Below are 15,522 nucleotides of genomic sequence, written 5' to 3' on the forward strand. Positions count from 1 at the left end.
TGAACATGCATCTGTTTCACTCTGTGGTGTGACAAGTTGTTGGGGATTCTCAATAGGCTACTGCCGTTGCTTTGAGTTTGGGATCATTTCATCGAGCACATTTCCCCCCACATTGGCTAACAAGAAAACATTTGATGGTTCTTGTGCAAGTTTTGCATGAGAAGAATGTCAAAATGATAACTTGGGCCACATTCACATCATACATTTATTCCACCATTATTCTCTTCACAGAGCTACATTTCTCAGAGTGGTTTAACAGTCAGTCCCTCTTCCCAGAGAACTCTGAGAATTATAAGCTCTAAGCGGGGAACAGGGGTCTCTTAACAACTCTTAGCACCCTTCACAAATGACCCTTCCCAGGTTTCTTTGGGGGAAGCCATGACTGTTTCAAGTGGAATATATGTATGGTGTGAATGTGGCCTTGGTGACTTCAGTCAGTCTTCACCTCTTCCATACCCACCAATGCAATTATAACTGCATGAAGGGGAGAGCAGGGATATGTCCCTCTATCATACCCTTGTCACCCATCCCCACAACCCTCTACACATTGAGGGCTGAATGTCTGCAGTGAGGAGCATAAGCTCCCTGCGCAATTTAGAATCAGGGTTGCAAGTGCCATAGAGAGCCTACACAAGCAGAGAAGGCCGTCCACTGCATACACTGCCCCCTGAATGGGGGGGGCAGCTGCTGTTTGTGCTGGCCACACAGTTGACAAATGCACACGGCAAAAAACTGTCCCCACATCCAAGACCTTTCTTGACCAAGTGGAGGTATTCTAACCAAAGTGAAGTGAGAAACAGACATTTCCCCCAATTCTTATGGGTGCAAAAAAGCAGGTTTTTAACTTAATGCCGCTGTTACTCAGTGTGAAACCAATGATAGCCCTCCAGGTAGGGGAAGGATGTCTAAGCATTACTTACCTACACACCTATGACTTGTGCTTCTTTGTTACTCTTTCCTCAGCTCTGTCAGGATTCTCTCCCATAAAAGCCTTGCTTTTATTTTGCAGGTTGAAGGCATCTATGGAGACAAAGCAGGAAGCCCTTTAACTTTGGACCTGAAGCGAGGCCTTGTCAGCCTTCTCCAGTTTCAGACCCATTCTGGAACAGTGACAGAGGTACAATGCAGTTTTACCTTGAGTGTTGATAACAAATACTGCTGGTATCCTTATACAGCTGTAATTGTACTTGCATACCCAGGATTTTTCACATCTTCTAAAAGAAATGCTTTCACCTAACCCAGTCTATGGCCAACAAGGAAATACCATGGGGGTCAAATTCACTGTGTCCACCATTGATAATTGGCCAGGTCTTATCATGTACCCACTCAATTTGTTAACCTGTTGTTAAAATCCAAGGCCAAGTGCTTTCAGATCTCACAGAATCTGTAATGAGCACTTGTGCATTTTGAGCAGGGATCACTGGGTTTGGGAGATAACTGGAAGAAAGTGGATTTTTAAAAAATATTTATTTTAAAGATTTCTAGGCTGCCTTTAAAGCCACTCACATGTAAAGACAGTTTAAGTAGTAAGGATAACACACAATGCCAGCAAAATACATTTCAGTGTTAATAGAGCAGTTGAAGTCATGTCAAAAACTGGCGCTGCACTCGTATAAAATTAATATACAATGTAGTCCTGTACATGTCTACGCAGAAGTAAGTCCCACTGAGTTAAATGAGGCTTACTCCCAGGTAAATGGGTATAAGATTGCACCCTTAAATAGCTAACAAAGACAACTTAAAACCAACAGTATGAAACCAAGAACAACACAAAGCATATTTTCAGCATCTTATTCAAAGCAGCTCAAAAGATCTGTCTCTTGCAGTGGAGTTCTACAGATATGGGGCTATCATCAAAAAGGCCCTTTTCCTAGTGCCCACCAGTCTTATAGATCTGGGTGAGGAACTTTGTGCCCCCCCCCCCAAGCGATGACGCTGAACATCATCTCCGGCCATTGGCAATGCTGGCTGGGCTGATGGAGGTTGAAGTCCAACAACATCTGGAGGCCTACAGGTCCCCCCCCCCTGCTGTTATAAAAAAATACAACCCATCACAATCCTATTTCTTACATCATCCATTATTCTACTCATAATTTCCCCGTTTATGTTGTTTAGGATGACATTTCTGGGAGCTGTCAAGTTACCTACAGAGTCTCTAAGGATTCTGTTCTGAAGATAAAAGACCTCCAAGGCTGCATAAGACCAGCATTTGGATTCAGTACTGTTAACAAAGTAAGTCAGTTCAAATTATAATTATCTGTCTTTCTATTATCCAGCTCTGTCTTACAATTGTCATAATAGTAGTCTACCCCACAAACACCCCTGAAATCAGTGGGTTGATGTAGCCAGATAAATCATACTCAAAGTAAACTCTTTAGTTGGATGTGATGCGGTATCTTCAGAGAAAACACAAAAGGCACCATGAAAGAAGTGATAAGTTCATTAAAAGGATCAAAAAAATTACATCTACAAAAATTACAGGTGGGGTGTGACACTACATAGCTCTTTTTTCTCAGACACAAAACTTTTCAACTGTTGGAAAGCTTGGGGTATCTGTAAATTAAAAGCCCATTCTATGTTCCAACGTCAAATAAAAATCAGTGAGAGACAGTGTTGTATGGTGGTGAGAGTACTGGATTGAGACCAAGTAGACCAGGGTTCAAATCCCCGCTCAGCCATGAAACTTATAGGACGTTGGGCCCAATGTCCTTTAGGACCCTGCAGAGTTGTGTAGCGGAACGGAGAGTATTGAGCGAGCTTATGTGTGTGTGTTTGAATCTTTGCTAAGATTCTACCTTCCCTGCAAATTAGTCAGACAGAGGCTTTAAGCTTTAAAATAAGAAATAACTACTTTATTCTGGAAGTACATGCTTGATAGGAAAGAGTCCTATATCTAGCTAACTAGCTACATTGGAGCAGCAAGCACTGCACCCAGTGCTCGCCCTCATGCTGGAGGAGAGGAAGACACAAAGGAAAGATTTCTGCTCCCCTCTCTAGAGAAAGAAGACTAGGAAGGAGGGAAGGAACTGGGATCAACATCCTTTGCATATCAGTCTAGCAGGAAGGGGAGAGACAGCAGGAGAACAAAGGACAGGTATAGCCTAGCAACCAAGAGGTCTCCTCTCTAGCTACCCTTTTTAACCCCATGCAGCCTCAACACACAAGTTGGAGTTGAATCTCATACATTCCAACAAAGCTCACTGGGTGACCTTGGGCCACTCACTGTCCTCAGCCTAATCTACCTCACAGGGTTATTGTGAGGAAAAAATCAGGAGGGGGAGAACCATCTTTGTATGCCACCTTGAGGTCCCTGGAGGAAAGGTGGAATATAAATGTAATTATAAATAAATAAAATAATTAGCAAAAGCAGGGTCGAATAGGAAATAGAGAGGTCTGACATAATGTAGGACAGTTTTTATATTCTCTGCATAATCTTATTTCAATTCCAAGAATTAAAATTCTAATGTTTAAAAAGTAAATTTTCTAGCCCTCATGGCTCCAGAGATATTTTTGGAAAGTGTTGAGCCCCCCAAAATGCGTAAGGACTGGAAACAAAATGGTAAGAAAATTGCATTTCTTTGTTTTCCCATACTATGATATCAAAGTCCACATAAGCATCAATTTTTCTAGGCTGATTCACTATGAAATATTTGATGAACACAACACATAGAGTGTACATTTGATGATTGATGATGATGATGATGATAGTGTTAGATGCTCCTGGAAAGGTAAAAAGGAGTTCCAGGGGCACCACTTACCAAGATTTGGCTTCTTTTTTGAGGAGAGATTGCTGGAGACTAAGTGCATTGTTATATTTGTAAATAATAAATCAAATATTATATGTGTAGAAAACACACAGGTAGAAGCACGAAATATAGCATGCACCTACCAGGCTGGAGATGCACTGTGCCACATCATTTCTGCAGGAGGGAGAAACCTCAAAATACTTTCAGCCTTCAAGCCTGAGCTGAGTTCTCTCTCTGTCTGTCTCCGTCTCTCTCTCTCAAAACTCCTATTATTACCTCCTCCCTTTCCCCCCCTCTTTAACACACACACATCCTTAGCCCTCTCTACTTAGTTGGGGAGAGTGAATGAGACACTTTCCAATGGCCTTGCCTTATACTCTAGAGATTCCAGGGATGATCTCTTAGCAATATCAGCCATCCCAGACCATTAACCTGCAATTTCTCTAACAAAGGACATGGCTGGCATAGCTCACTTTTTAGCCACCAACCAGTAAGGCACATGAACCGTACAAATGCAACAAATCGTGCGCAGTTGTGGTCGTAAATCACATGAAAAATAAAATATTTAAAATGCAAAAACCTTTCAGTACAATAACCACATAAAAGATGTGTGGTAAGACAGAGAATATAACTAAGCCATCCATATCCTAGGAGAGTTACAGTCCAAACTGCCAAACACATTTTGACCTTTTCGGCTTTTTTAGTGGAGGATAATAGCAATTGGTAGACTGGCTGCTCCAGAGTCGCTTGCAAGAAAGCCAGCTTTCCATGCAGCACCAATGCTCTTCCAGACAATGCTCGAGCCAGAACCAGGATTCAGTGAGGAAACATTTCTTTTCCTTTCACAGATTTTTGGAGTTCAGTGGCACCCCTTAAGTAAAAGCCTTTACTCTATGGAAGGACATCTCATCAAGTCAGCATTGTCTGAGGAAAGTCACGCAATCTCTCTAACCCTGAAGTCTTCTTTGGGAGTCAATATCACCTCCAGGTTGGTTCTGCACTGGTACATTTAGTAGGCCCAGTATGTTGGAGATGGTGAGTGACTCCCTCTTTTGATCGTAATCAGAAAATGGAGTTCTCTCTAGTCTTGATTTCCTTGAAGCTGAGGATAAAGTGTAAGGAGAAACATACGAGCCTTAAGCAAATTTTGCACATGGGCAACAAACTGGCATAAAAGTTTCTGAAGTCTGCCTCACCATGTCTCAAATTTATTTATTTATTTATTCATTTATTTATATCCCAGCTTTCCTCCAAGGAGCTCAAGGTGGCATTCATGGTTTCTGCCACTCCCCATGTTATCGTCACCATCCTGTGAGGTAGGTTAGGCTGAGATTCCCCCAGTGCACTTCATGGCTGAGTGGGGATTTGAACCCTGATCTGCCAGGTTCTAGTTCGACACCCTAACCACTACACTACACTGACTCTCCTATTTGCATAATCTGAAAAATACCAAAGAGTTCACTTACATCCATATCTATTTCATTCAACAACAGCATATTACCACTTCATGATCTGAAGCAAGTTTAAGAGTTCCTATCACCAGGCTTTTTTCCCCCCTCAGGCAACATCTGGAACTTGTGACTCAAGTGCCTGGATCAAAAGAATTACCTGGAAAGAGTCCTCAGGAAGCCCTGGCTGCTGTGCTGAGAAAACCTCAACCCATTAATATAGCAAGTGATCCTTCCATGAGGACCTGCACTCAGTGCCCAACAGTGAGTGGGAAGAAAAACCCTTGCATAGTTCCAGATTAACCAATATGTTAAAAAAAACCAACCACCCTGCAGGATAGAGGCCCAATCCAGAAATTAGATAATAGTGTTGAGACCTCATCCCTTGGCTCCTTTCACATTGGTAACAGGTGTGAATATATATTTTCCCTCAGAGGAGAGCGATGGACATGTGCCACCTCATACATCATATTATTCAAACGTTTTTCAAACATACAATATTTAAAAAGCAAAAGAACAAAAGAAAGGAATCAAATACAAGGCGAATCAGCCTTGAAAAAATGATAACTTCCATAAATACAGGACCAGTTTATACCTCATGAACCAGATCAAGTACCATTTTATTTTTCTTGATTGTGCCATTTAAATCTGAAGTTGGGGGACTGGATGTTTCAGTGCTCCCCCATGAAGAAAACTCCCACCCTCCACATAGAAAACGTCCATGTCAAGGAGAAAGATTCAGCCAAGTGTTCTTCTGAACATGCTGCTGCTGTTGTTTTTCTGTGGGGGAGGGAGTTTGTTTTGCAAAAGAGCTTCAAAATTCAACACACCCATGCAGCTTGAAGTGGTGCACTTCAAGAAAAGCATGTACACCAGATTTTGCTGGCTACATATGCCAGTGCTTTTTTGGTAAAAAAAAAAAAATGAAAGTGAGGTGCTGGTACTCATACCTGAATAAGAGTGCTGCGGGTGCCAGCACAAAATGGCTGCCATGGACAGCAAAAAAAAAAAGGTGCCAGTACACTGTACCAGGGAGTACTGTCACAAAAATAGCCCTGACGTGTACTTTACCTAAACTAGATCTGTAGAGGCGGGTATTGAGGAGATCCTAGGTCTGCATGTCAGGAAGGAATACTGTTGTGGTCCCAAGGGGGAGCCCATATTGGTTACATTGGGTAAGGCAGGTGCCTGGACTAAGGCACTCTGTCTGCTTTGGTGCACTAGGTCCATGGAGTGTGAGGACCTTTCAAGTGAGTATGCTGGCCATTTGATTGACCTGGGCTTGAAGACTGTAGTGTTTGGTCCAGGCTCAAGAATCTCAGGCAACTTGATCCTGAGGGTCTCTGGCATCTTGGACTTGGGTCTCCTGTGCAATACTAGTGCTCTGTCTTAATGCTGCCTTGGTTGGCACCACTGATCCCTCAGCCTGTAGATGTTTCCAGATGGGTGTTCCTCATGCATTCAAGCTTTTCACAGAATCTACATAACGTTGTCAAAATGCCATCCCATATCCCCTCCCCCATTTAATCTGGATTTACCCTTTCTGGGGAAAATCTGATAAGTTTTTTAAAAAAACCTTGTTGCCAACAACCCTTTTGTGATATCTCACCCATTCTTTTTTAGCTCAGAACCTATTTGAAAACACTTGCTAAAAAGAAGCTCAAAATGGACGTCTCCAAGGCATCAACAACTTGGCATTTTTGCAAGGTTGTCCAGATGCTGCGTGATGCCAAGAAAAAAGATATTCTGCTGTTGTTGAAGAAAGTACAAGAGGATAGGCTGTAAGTAAATAGACAGAAGGAAAATGAAGAATGTCCCTCTTTTTAGACCCTGCATATTATTAATGCATTAATTTAAATAAGAACCTTTACCCTCACTCTTTTAATACATCACTCAGGATGATTTACAACAATTAAAATCACAGTGGTTGCTCCCAGATGAGCTGTTTATTGAGCATTCCTCTTGATTTGAGAGGACATTTCTTGAGAACATTACTAGAGGTGGTTAAATGCCTGCTGTGTGACAGTTGATTGTCTTTCAGTGTTGAATGCAGACCCCATATTTTATATTACTGATATACATTAAAAAAAAAAACCTTGCCACTTTGACAACCCAGTTGTGAGAGTCTACTACTTATGCAAACTTCTCACCGTTGATCACTGTCTGCTTCCCAGATCAAAGGGTAGCAAAATCTGACAGGGGGCATTTTAGGTCAGGTCAGCTGTCTGAAAATGTGATCTGTCAGAGAACCTGCCACCCCATGGGGATGGGAGGGAATTTCGATTCAGTTCACATTTAAAGGTGAACTTACCTAATTCACACTTTCAGCAGCACAATGCAAACTGAAACACAACCATCATCCAAAATAATTGGAATGTATGTGAAAGCACCTTCTAAGGACTTGATTAGGTTTATGTATGTGGCAACACTTGCACAGCACTAGAAGGATACTTCGACACAATATGCAGTACTGGCACACCGAACGTTGAGACTTAGTAATAATGAAGAAACTAACATGCCATCCTAAGTCACTACGAAACCCAAAGGCAACAGATTAATTTTCAACAACTTGGAGTGACTTCATTCTTTTTGTTATCGGGAAGCCGGTGAGACACAAGTCTCAGCCAGGTATATAGAGACGTGGGACTAATAAAAGGTTCATTCACATTTGGTAACACAGTCCAGAGTTAGGAGATGCCACTTTTAAGGCTAGTCCTCAAGATTACTTAAATGTCAGAGAAATGCAAAAATATAAGATAGAAATCCTTCTCACCTGCACCTGGGATTTGATGTTATCGTGCACTGTTATACACGGCAATACTGTCTATATGTGTTTATGCTGTATATGTTATTTTGGGATATTATTTCTTTCTTACAATAAAGGTTTTTATAAAAAAATACTTCTCCAAATTTCATAATGCAGTTCTTCAGCCTTATGTGTGTTAAACTGCACACACTGTGGTAAAGTGTGCATAAAAATGTGTATATTTGAGAAAATAACATGCAGAAGTATGTTAGGAACGATTGCATACAAAATGTGTATGTTAGGAAAAGGATTTTTTGCAAAAGAATTGCAAACTGATGTGGAAATATGGAGACCTGAATTTAAGATTGGGAAAATGATAAACTGAGAAAAACCGAAATTGTCCGTTTTGCCTGTTCCCAGCTACCTGGACCACCACCTTCTTTTTCCTGGTGTGGTGCGTGTGACAAAGTGAGAGGTCAAAGGAGAGTGGTGATTTTGTGGGGCTCAGATAGAGATCTGGCCTCACCCATATGTGTGTGTCACAAGCATGATGAGCCACAGTGTGCAGATCTGATGTCTAAATATGTTTCATCTGACGTCACAGGTGCTCTCCTGATTCACATAATTTTCAAAAAAAATTGTATGTGCAATTGCCTTGGTAATCTGCAGTGCTCTGCAGCTCTCCATTTCCTCCAGCATGGCTGATCTTTCTCTCCACCCCACCCCACCCTTTTAGCCCCTTCTATATTGAAGCTGCAGTAGCTGCCCATTCTACAGCTTCCTTCATGGCATTGTCTGAATTTCTGGATTTTGGAAACACAAAGCAAGCCCCCTTGTTGGAGAAGTTTCTCTACGCTGCAGCCTTCTCCCCTCATCCTTCAAAGGAGCTTTTGCGATTGGTGCAAGTAAGTGTTTTATTTCTCTTTTCATGCTTTGAGCTTCCCTTCACCCTTTGACACCTCCTTGTATTGATGAATGACTGTCTATGTGATGTAGGATGGACAAGTGGTTTGGATCTGGATGGGAGAAAGCCCCGTTTGACCTACCTCAAAGGGTTTTTGTGAAGTTAAATGGTACAGCCCTCTTGTTACTGCTCTGAGGAAGGATGGAATGCAGAAGTGCTAGAGATATAATCTAGAAACCTGGAATTCACTCTAGTGATTTTCTAGGGCTGCTTCACACATACTGGCACAGCCCTTGAGTGCTTAGCTCAGGATAAGTCTCAGATAAATGCACAATGTTTTTAAATTGTTTTTTAAAAATGTGTTTTTAAATTTGTATATTTGTTTTTAATGTTTTTAATTGTTGTAAACCGCCCAGAGAGCTTCAGCTATGAGGCAGTATACAAATGTAAATAAATAAATAAATAAATAAATAAATAATAATAATTGTGGCTCTATTGAAACAAATGATGTTTGAGTTGATATCCACTGACAGGAAATATCAGTGGAGATTAATCAGTGATGCTTATTTATACATGGAAGTCAACACTTGGTGCCAGAAGTGGGGAACCTCAGGTCCGGTGACCAAATATGGCCCTCCAAGCCTCTCTATCTGGCCCTTAAGGCTCTCTCCAGACCAGACCCCCTCTCACTAAGCCACACCCCTCACCAGCCCTGTACTGCATCCTTCTTAAGTGTTTTTGCATGTCTGGAACGCTTCCTCGAACTCTGATATGCCTCTTGAGTGCCTGAATGGAGGACAGAGAGTGTGTGAGCATATGCAGAAACTAGCCTTCTGTACAAAGGTAAAATTTATATTGGTTGTTCTGTGTGCTTTTGCCTCTGGCCCTGAACACCGCTGGCATGCATCCCCCAGAAGGTTGCCCTGAAAGGAATGCGGCCCTCAGTCTGAAAAAGATTCCTCACCCCTGCTCAGTGCTACAGTTGACAACAAGCAATGAACATGCACATGTGGACTAGCCTTAATCCTTCAGTGTCTCTCCTGGTCGGCTTGCTACATCACATAAGTGCCATAGCAAATGCAATCACCTCAGTCAAATGCTGGAGGAGGTCATCTTTTTCTGAATGTTAGGCACAGGGCTACAGAGAACCATGGTTAGGAACAGGTGGCTCTCAATCCAAAGATGGCTTGTGGCTGGCCACAACTTGGCCCATCTGATGTCAAGCATAACTTCCTCCTCACCCCCCTCCCTTTGTACCTTGCCATCGCTGCTATGGTCATGTCTCTGTTTCCTCCTCCCCTACCACTTTCTGCCACCCAAAAGCCAGCTGGGGTTTAAATGGGGTAAAGGAGCATGAAAGTTGCATTGGGTTTGAAGGCTGGAAATGCTTGCTCACATACAACCATTGAACCAACCAATGTTTCACACACACAACCCTGCATGAAAAAAATCTATTCTTAAATAGGTATTTTTAACACATTTCCTCACAAAATACGAGTTTCTAAACATTTCTGATACATTTTTTGAGCTGACAGTTCAAAAGAAGTGTACAGTCCAAAGGATGACTGCATTCTGATCCACCCATTAGGCCAAGAGGTATGGATCAGGCCATTCTGTATCGGAATTTACAAAAATCAACTTTATGAAGCATCTCTAAACACCTCTGCTATGACCTGCTTACATTTCTCTTCTAGGATAAGCTGAATGGAAAGAAACTAGACCCAGCCATCTGGGAAACAGGAAATATTGTCATCGGCAGCCTGATTGGCAAGCTGTGTCAGATGAAACTGTGTGGGCTGCAGGTGAGCTGGCGCACCTGCCTGATACCTCGTTGTGCTTCCCCCTCTCACTCCTGACAGCTTGAATTGTGGTTAGGGTTGCTTTAGTGCCCTCCTCTTTTTTCTCTCCCCCCCCCTTTTCATTTCTTTCTCTCTCAAATGAACAAACAGGAAGTAAGACATGGGATGGAAACTGTCCTACAAAGGCTCAAAAACGCCAAGGAAGACTCTGAGAGGGTGATTTATCTGTTGTTCCTGAAAAGTGCTCTGCTCCCAGGATCCATCCCCACTTTCCTGCATTATGCAGAGGTGGGCTCTGCAACAGTCTCAGCTATAGCACTGTCTGCACTACAGAGGTACCCTGCACAGCACATCTCAAGCAAGGTATGGGATTTTCTCATTTTTAAAAGAGCTTTTCCTGAGAAGGTTTTTCTTTTTCTTTTTAAGCTTTAATCAGTGAAACATTCTAAGCACTTCTGTGCCAGAAAGGGTAGGGTATATAATTTGTCCACCACCCATTGTCCAACAGAAGAGCATTTCACTAACCTTGCATTCCCTCTATATTGCATGGTTCTTGAAGATTCTCCCACTTCTGTCTTGAAAACTCATATTTCTTCTCCTCCATCTCCCTCCACTGGTTGGACTGAGGTTGGAGGCTGGCCTTGGAGACAGACTCCCCTTAAATTAGGGAGAGTCATGGCCTAGGTCACACATCCTCACTGCTCATTTAAAGCACTCTTATACCACTTTAATAATAATGGCTTCCCTCAAAGAATCTTGGGAACTGTACTTTGTTAAGTTTAGAAGACCCCTCACAGAACAATTCCCAGCACCCTAAACAAACCTCAGTTCCCAGGATTCTTGGAGAGAAGCCATGACTGTTAAGTACTATGAGTGCTTTAAATGTGTGGTGTGGATATTACCATAATTGATATAAATATTCCTCCCACTCCACCCCAAAAGCAACTGGTATGGTCCTTGTGGGACTTTACCACTTCAAAATGCAGGTAAGGGATTATATGGCTGAATGCCTCTTCAATATGTGAAAAAGCCCTATACATAGAAAACTAGCATGCCAGGGATAAAACTCTAGCTTAGAATGACCTTTGATTGGTGTCAAGAATATCCACTGTACAAATTCAGTTGCTAGTTGTTGCAGTAAAAAGAAAAATCTATTCAGAACCCCTGTTCAATTTCTGTGTTCTGACACCAGGTTAAAATGGCAATGAAACGCATTTTCCATGAAGTTCGGAGACGCTATCAAAAAATTTCAAGACTGGGTGCTGCAGAAATCCTATTGGACAATGATCCCTTGCCAATGGACTTTGCCAATATCCTGTTAGCCACCAGAGAACTTGAACCAGAAATGTCACGATTTCTACTGTCAAAAATTCAAAGCATTGTACACTCCCATCATCATCCAACCAGGTACAAATATCTTTGTTCTATATAAGTAGTGGTAGTAAAGTTTAATACGGTCACAGACCAAACAGCATTAATGTTCTATATAATAATGTTCAGTTTATCTTGGTAAAGCTATCCAGTTTTATCTTTCTTTTAATTCATTTCCCCTAACTCCTCCTTCATGCTCTTTTTTAAAAAAAAAAATCCAATACCCTCCTTAGAGATTTTTGAAATATTAAGCAGTATAAAGGGTTTTAAATAAGTAAATAACTGTAATTTCCCAGCCATATTGCTGCTACCAGCACAGATACTTTCATACGAATGTGCCTTACCCTTTGGCACATCATTGATAAACGCAGTCTAGCTCAGTGGAGCAGTAATTTTAGATTCTGGACAATGGTCTTACAAGGGCCCCTCTTTAGATGGCAATATGCATTAGCCCATTTAATTTAAAACAAGGATCTAGATACCTGCAGCCCTCCTAATGTTGTTAAACTCCAACTCCCATCAGCTCCAGACAGCATGTTCAGGGATGATGGGAGCTGTAGTCCAGCAACATCTGGAGGGCCAGACATTCTCCATTCCTACTTTAAAATGTGGTAAGCCAGCCCTGCTGTGTTTAGGGGCTTTACTACTCATTTTGCTAAGTGGGGCCTTGGACATTTGTCCCAAAGTCCTGCCCTGACTCTGGGATCATTGCTCTGGCTGATAGCAGCTCTTCTTCAAAGTGTCAAGCAGAAATCTTTCCCATTCCGACCATGTGGGGTCCCTTTTGAACAAATGCCAGGAATTAGATCTGATCCTTAGGTATGCAAAATATCTGCTCTCTTATTGCGCTATGAATGTCCATGCTGAGCTAGAACCCTAGTCCACTACCAATCTGGCCAGATGGACTCTTCGGAGTGGTTCACAAGTACTTGGGAATTTCAACAGCCCTAATTTCCTCTAGGTTGTATTCATTACACTGGACAGAATGCTAGTTTTAAGTGTGATTTGCTTCCGCATAAAAGATGCTTAATGTGGAATTTAAGTGATAAGGACCATGCTTGATCCTCTTGCTTCTGTTTTAACAACAGTAAACAAAATAAAAACCAAAACACAATTTAAGTTCAGGATATAAAACAATATAAGGCCAGAATGTGATGGAAAGCCTGTTTCCTCCACCAAATATCCTGCTGTCCCACACTTCCCACTGGAGCCTTAAGATCTTTCCAAGTAGGTTTCTCTTCCTTCCCCGGCACCCCTCCAAGTATGCTGCTGGCCATACCCTTAGTTACTCACTCAATAGCCAGGGTGGTGTAATGGTTAGAGTGTTGGACTAGGACCTGGGAGAGCAGGGTTCAAATCCCCACTCAGCCATGAAGCTTGCTGTGACCTTAGGCCAGTCACTGTCTCTCAGCCTAACCTACCTCACAGCATTGTTGTGGGGATAAGATGGAGAGGGAGGAGAACCATGTACGCCACCTTGAGCCCCTTGGAGGAAAGTCAGGATATAAATAATAAATAAATATAAAAGTTGGAGGCAAATTGAACGCTCTGACGTCTAGCAGGTTTGAGCCTTGGTGCCTTCAGCGCTGCATAAGTAACATCAAGGGAGGTCGGGTGAGAGATTAGAATAAACTGCCTCTTGTCACTGGTATAGCCTTCATCTGTCCAGCTTTCAAACTGGTTTCTAGGAATGCAACAAACATGGGCATCCATGGGTGGGGAGGGACAAGGGGGCAGTCCTATCCCCCACCCCCACCGAACCATAAACCCCAGATTCCCAGCTTTCGTTGTTTTAAAAGGCATGTTTCTAGTATTTGTAGAATCTGAAATATAAAGCAAACTGTACAGGCACTATGTTTCTAATTTTGTGTGTGAGAAATTGGCCTGCTCCCCTCAGTATTTTACTCTCCCCCCACTCCCTGGAATTAGTCCTGTGGGTGTCAGTGGTGCCAGATTGCCTAAGTTTTTCTGAGGAAAAGCACCACTACTTCTCTGTATTTACCATGTCTTTGAAGAATGAAATGAATCCCTTCCAAAATGGCAGCCCCCTTTCCTGAGGTGAGTTGCCCTCCTATGATACAGCTCATCCATCCCAATATCACTCCCTCCTGGTTTTGTTTTGTTTTCCGCAGGCAGGTCATTCAAGATGTTCTGAAAGATCCACAGTTAAATAATTACTACTTCCTCTCTTCTGAAGTTGGCAGCTCCATCTCCTTCTCAGGACCACTAGCAGGTGATTTTTTAAAAACACACTAGACAGCCATATTCTCCCATATATTCAAGGTGCCACTAAAGAAGATTAGGGATTCAGACGACATATGATTATTTCTCAGGGTCACCTATATCTCTGGTCTACACTGCCAGGCACAGAGAACCTGTAGTTCTCCAGATGTTGCTGGACTACCACCTCCATCATCCATTACATTGACCATGCTGGCTGGAGCTGATGGGAGTTGTAGTCCATCAGCATCTGGAGGGCCAAAGGTCCCCGTCCATGTCATAAAGAATACAATGGGCCTGTGGACAAGATACACATGCTAAAGGCACAAATCTATTTAACTCAAAAGAGATAAGCTGGCCATCTGACCAGTGTAATAGCACAGCTAGTCCATTTGAGATATAAAAAGTAACTACAGTAAATGCTGTCAATACATACTGAAGCATCACTCCTGCTTGCTTAGGGTGCTTGCTTCCAGGGCTTTTTCATGTCCAGTCAGATACTTTCCCATGTTGTCATCCCTTTAGCAAAGCATTTGAAAAGGTGTTTGCTATTCTTTGTGCAACAGCTGTTGACAGGCCTTCATGTGAGGTTCTGTCTCTGCTCCCTTTCAGTTACCAATGACACACTCTCTTCCTTTGGCCTGGATCTGCTGTTCTCAGAGTTTGGCCTCCTGAGGAAGAGCATAAGCACTTTCAGTATCGTAAGTCATGGCCACCAACTCCATGCCGCTCAGGTATTATGTTTCCTATTGCTGATCTGATTGCATTATATCGCTCTGTTGTTGCTTGAGGCTCTTCTAACGATTTTTTTAAGGTCTTGTCTTTGCTTTACAGGTAATTTTGATTGTTGCCCAAGTGCCTTTTTAATTTTCCTTAAAAACAAGCTCCCCCATATATTATTATTAACATTTATTCATCATTGTATACTAAAAGATGTCTCAAAGCAACTTACAACCCCATAAAATGCAAACACAGCTAAAAATAAATTAGAAACCCATTTAAAAAGCCGGTAACAAAAAAGGAAACACACTACAATAAACAAAATTTCCTAAAGCGCTCATCCATCAATAAAAAGGACAAATCCTACTTCACCCCACAAAAAAAGTGAACATCATAACAGAGGACAAATATATCAAGGTATAGTTGAAAATTAACAGCCTGGCTCCTGAAAGCAGACAATGATGGTTCTCCTGGGGAGAACATTCCACAAAAGGGGAGCCACCACTGAAAAAGCCCATTATCGTGTTGCCACACCTCCCTCAGAAGAGGCACATGGAGAATTCCATGC

At 42.2% G+C, this 15,522-nt stretch overlaps 1 protein-coding gene across 1 annotated transcript in view; it reads left to right on the forward strand.

Moving 5' to 3' along the window:
* The window catches only part of LOC133388844 (microsomal triglyceride transfer protein large subunit-like), a 31,833-nt gene that overhangs the window by 4,890 nt on the left and 11,421 nt on the right, over positions 1 to 15,522 (forward strand). Inside the window, exons 4-14 of the mRNA XM_061635258.1 lie at positions 1,010 to 1,117; positions 2,116 to 2,232; positions 4,595 to 4,734; positions 5,308 to 5,458; positions 6,818 to 6,975; positions 8,677 to 8,845; positions 10,539 to 10,646; positions 10,794 to 11,006; positions 11,836 to 12,050; positions 14,147 to 14,247; positions 14,847 to 14,968. Of these exons, the coding sequence (XP_061491242.1) occupies positions 1,010 to 1,117; positions 2,116 to 2,232; positions 4,595 to 4,734; positions 5,308 to 5,458; positions 6,818 to 6,975; positions 8,677 to 8,845; positions 10,539 to 10,646; positions 10,794 to 11,006; positions 11,836 to 12,050; positions 14,147 to 14,247; positions 14,847 to 14,968 (1,602 nt within the window). The remainder of the gene's footprint in view (positions 1 to 1,009; positions 1,118 to 2,115; positions 2,233 to 4,594; positions 4,735 to 5,307; positions 5,459 to 6,817; positions 6,976 to 8,676; positions 8,846 to 10,538; positions 10,647 to 10,793; positions 11,007 to 11,835; positions 12,051 to 14,146; positions 14,248 to 14,846; positions 14,969 to 15,522) is intronic.

This window comes from Rhineura floridana, chromosome 7 (assembly GCF_030035675.1).
Source record: "Rhineura floridana isolate rRhiFlo1 chromosome 7, rRhiFlo1.hap2, whole genome shotgun sequence".
Classification (NCBI taxonomy): Eukaryota; Metazoa; Chordata; class Lepidosauria; order Squamata; family Rhineuridae; genus Rhineura; species Rhineura floridana.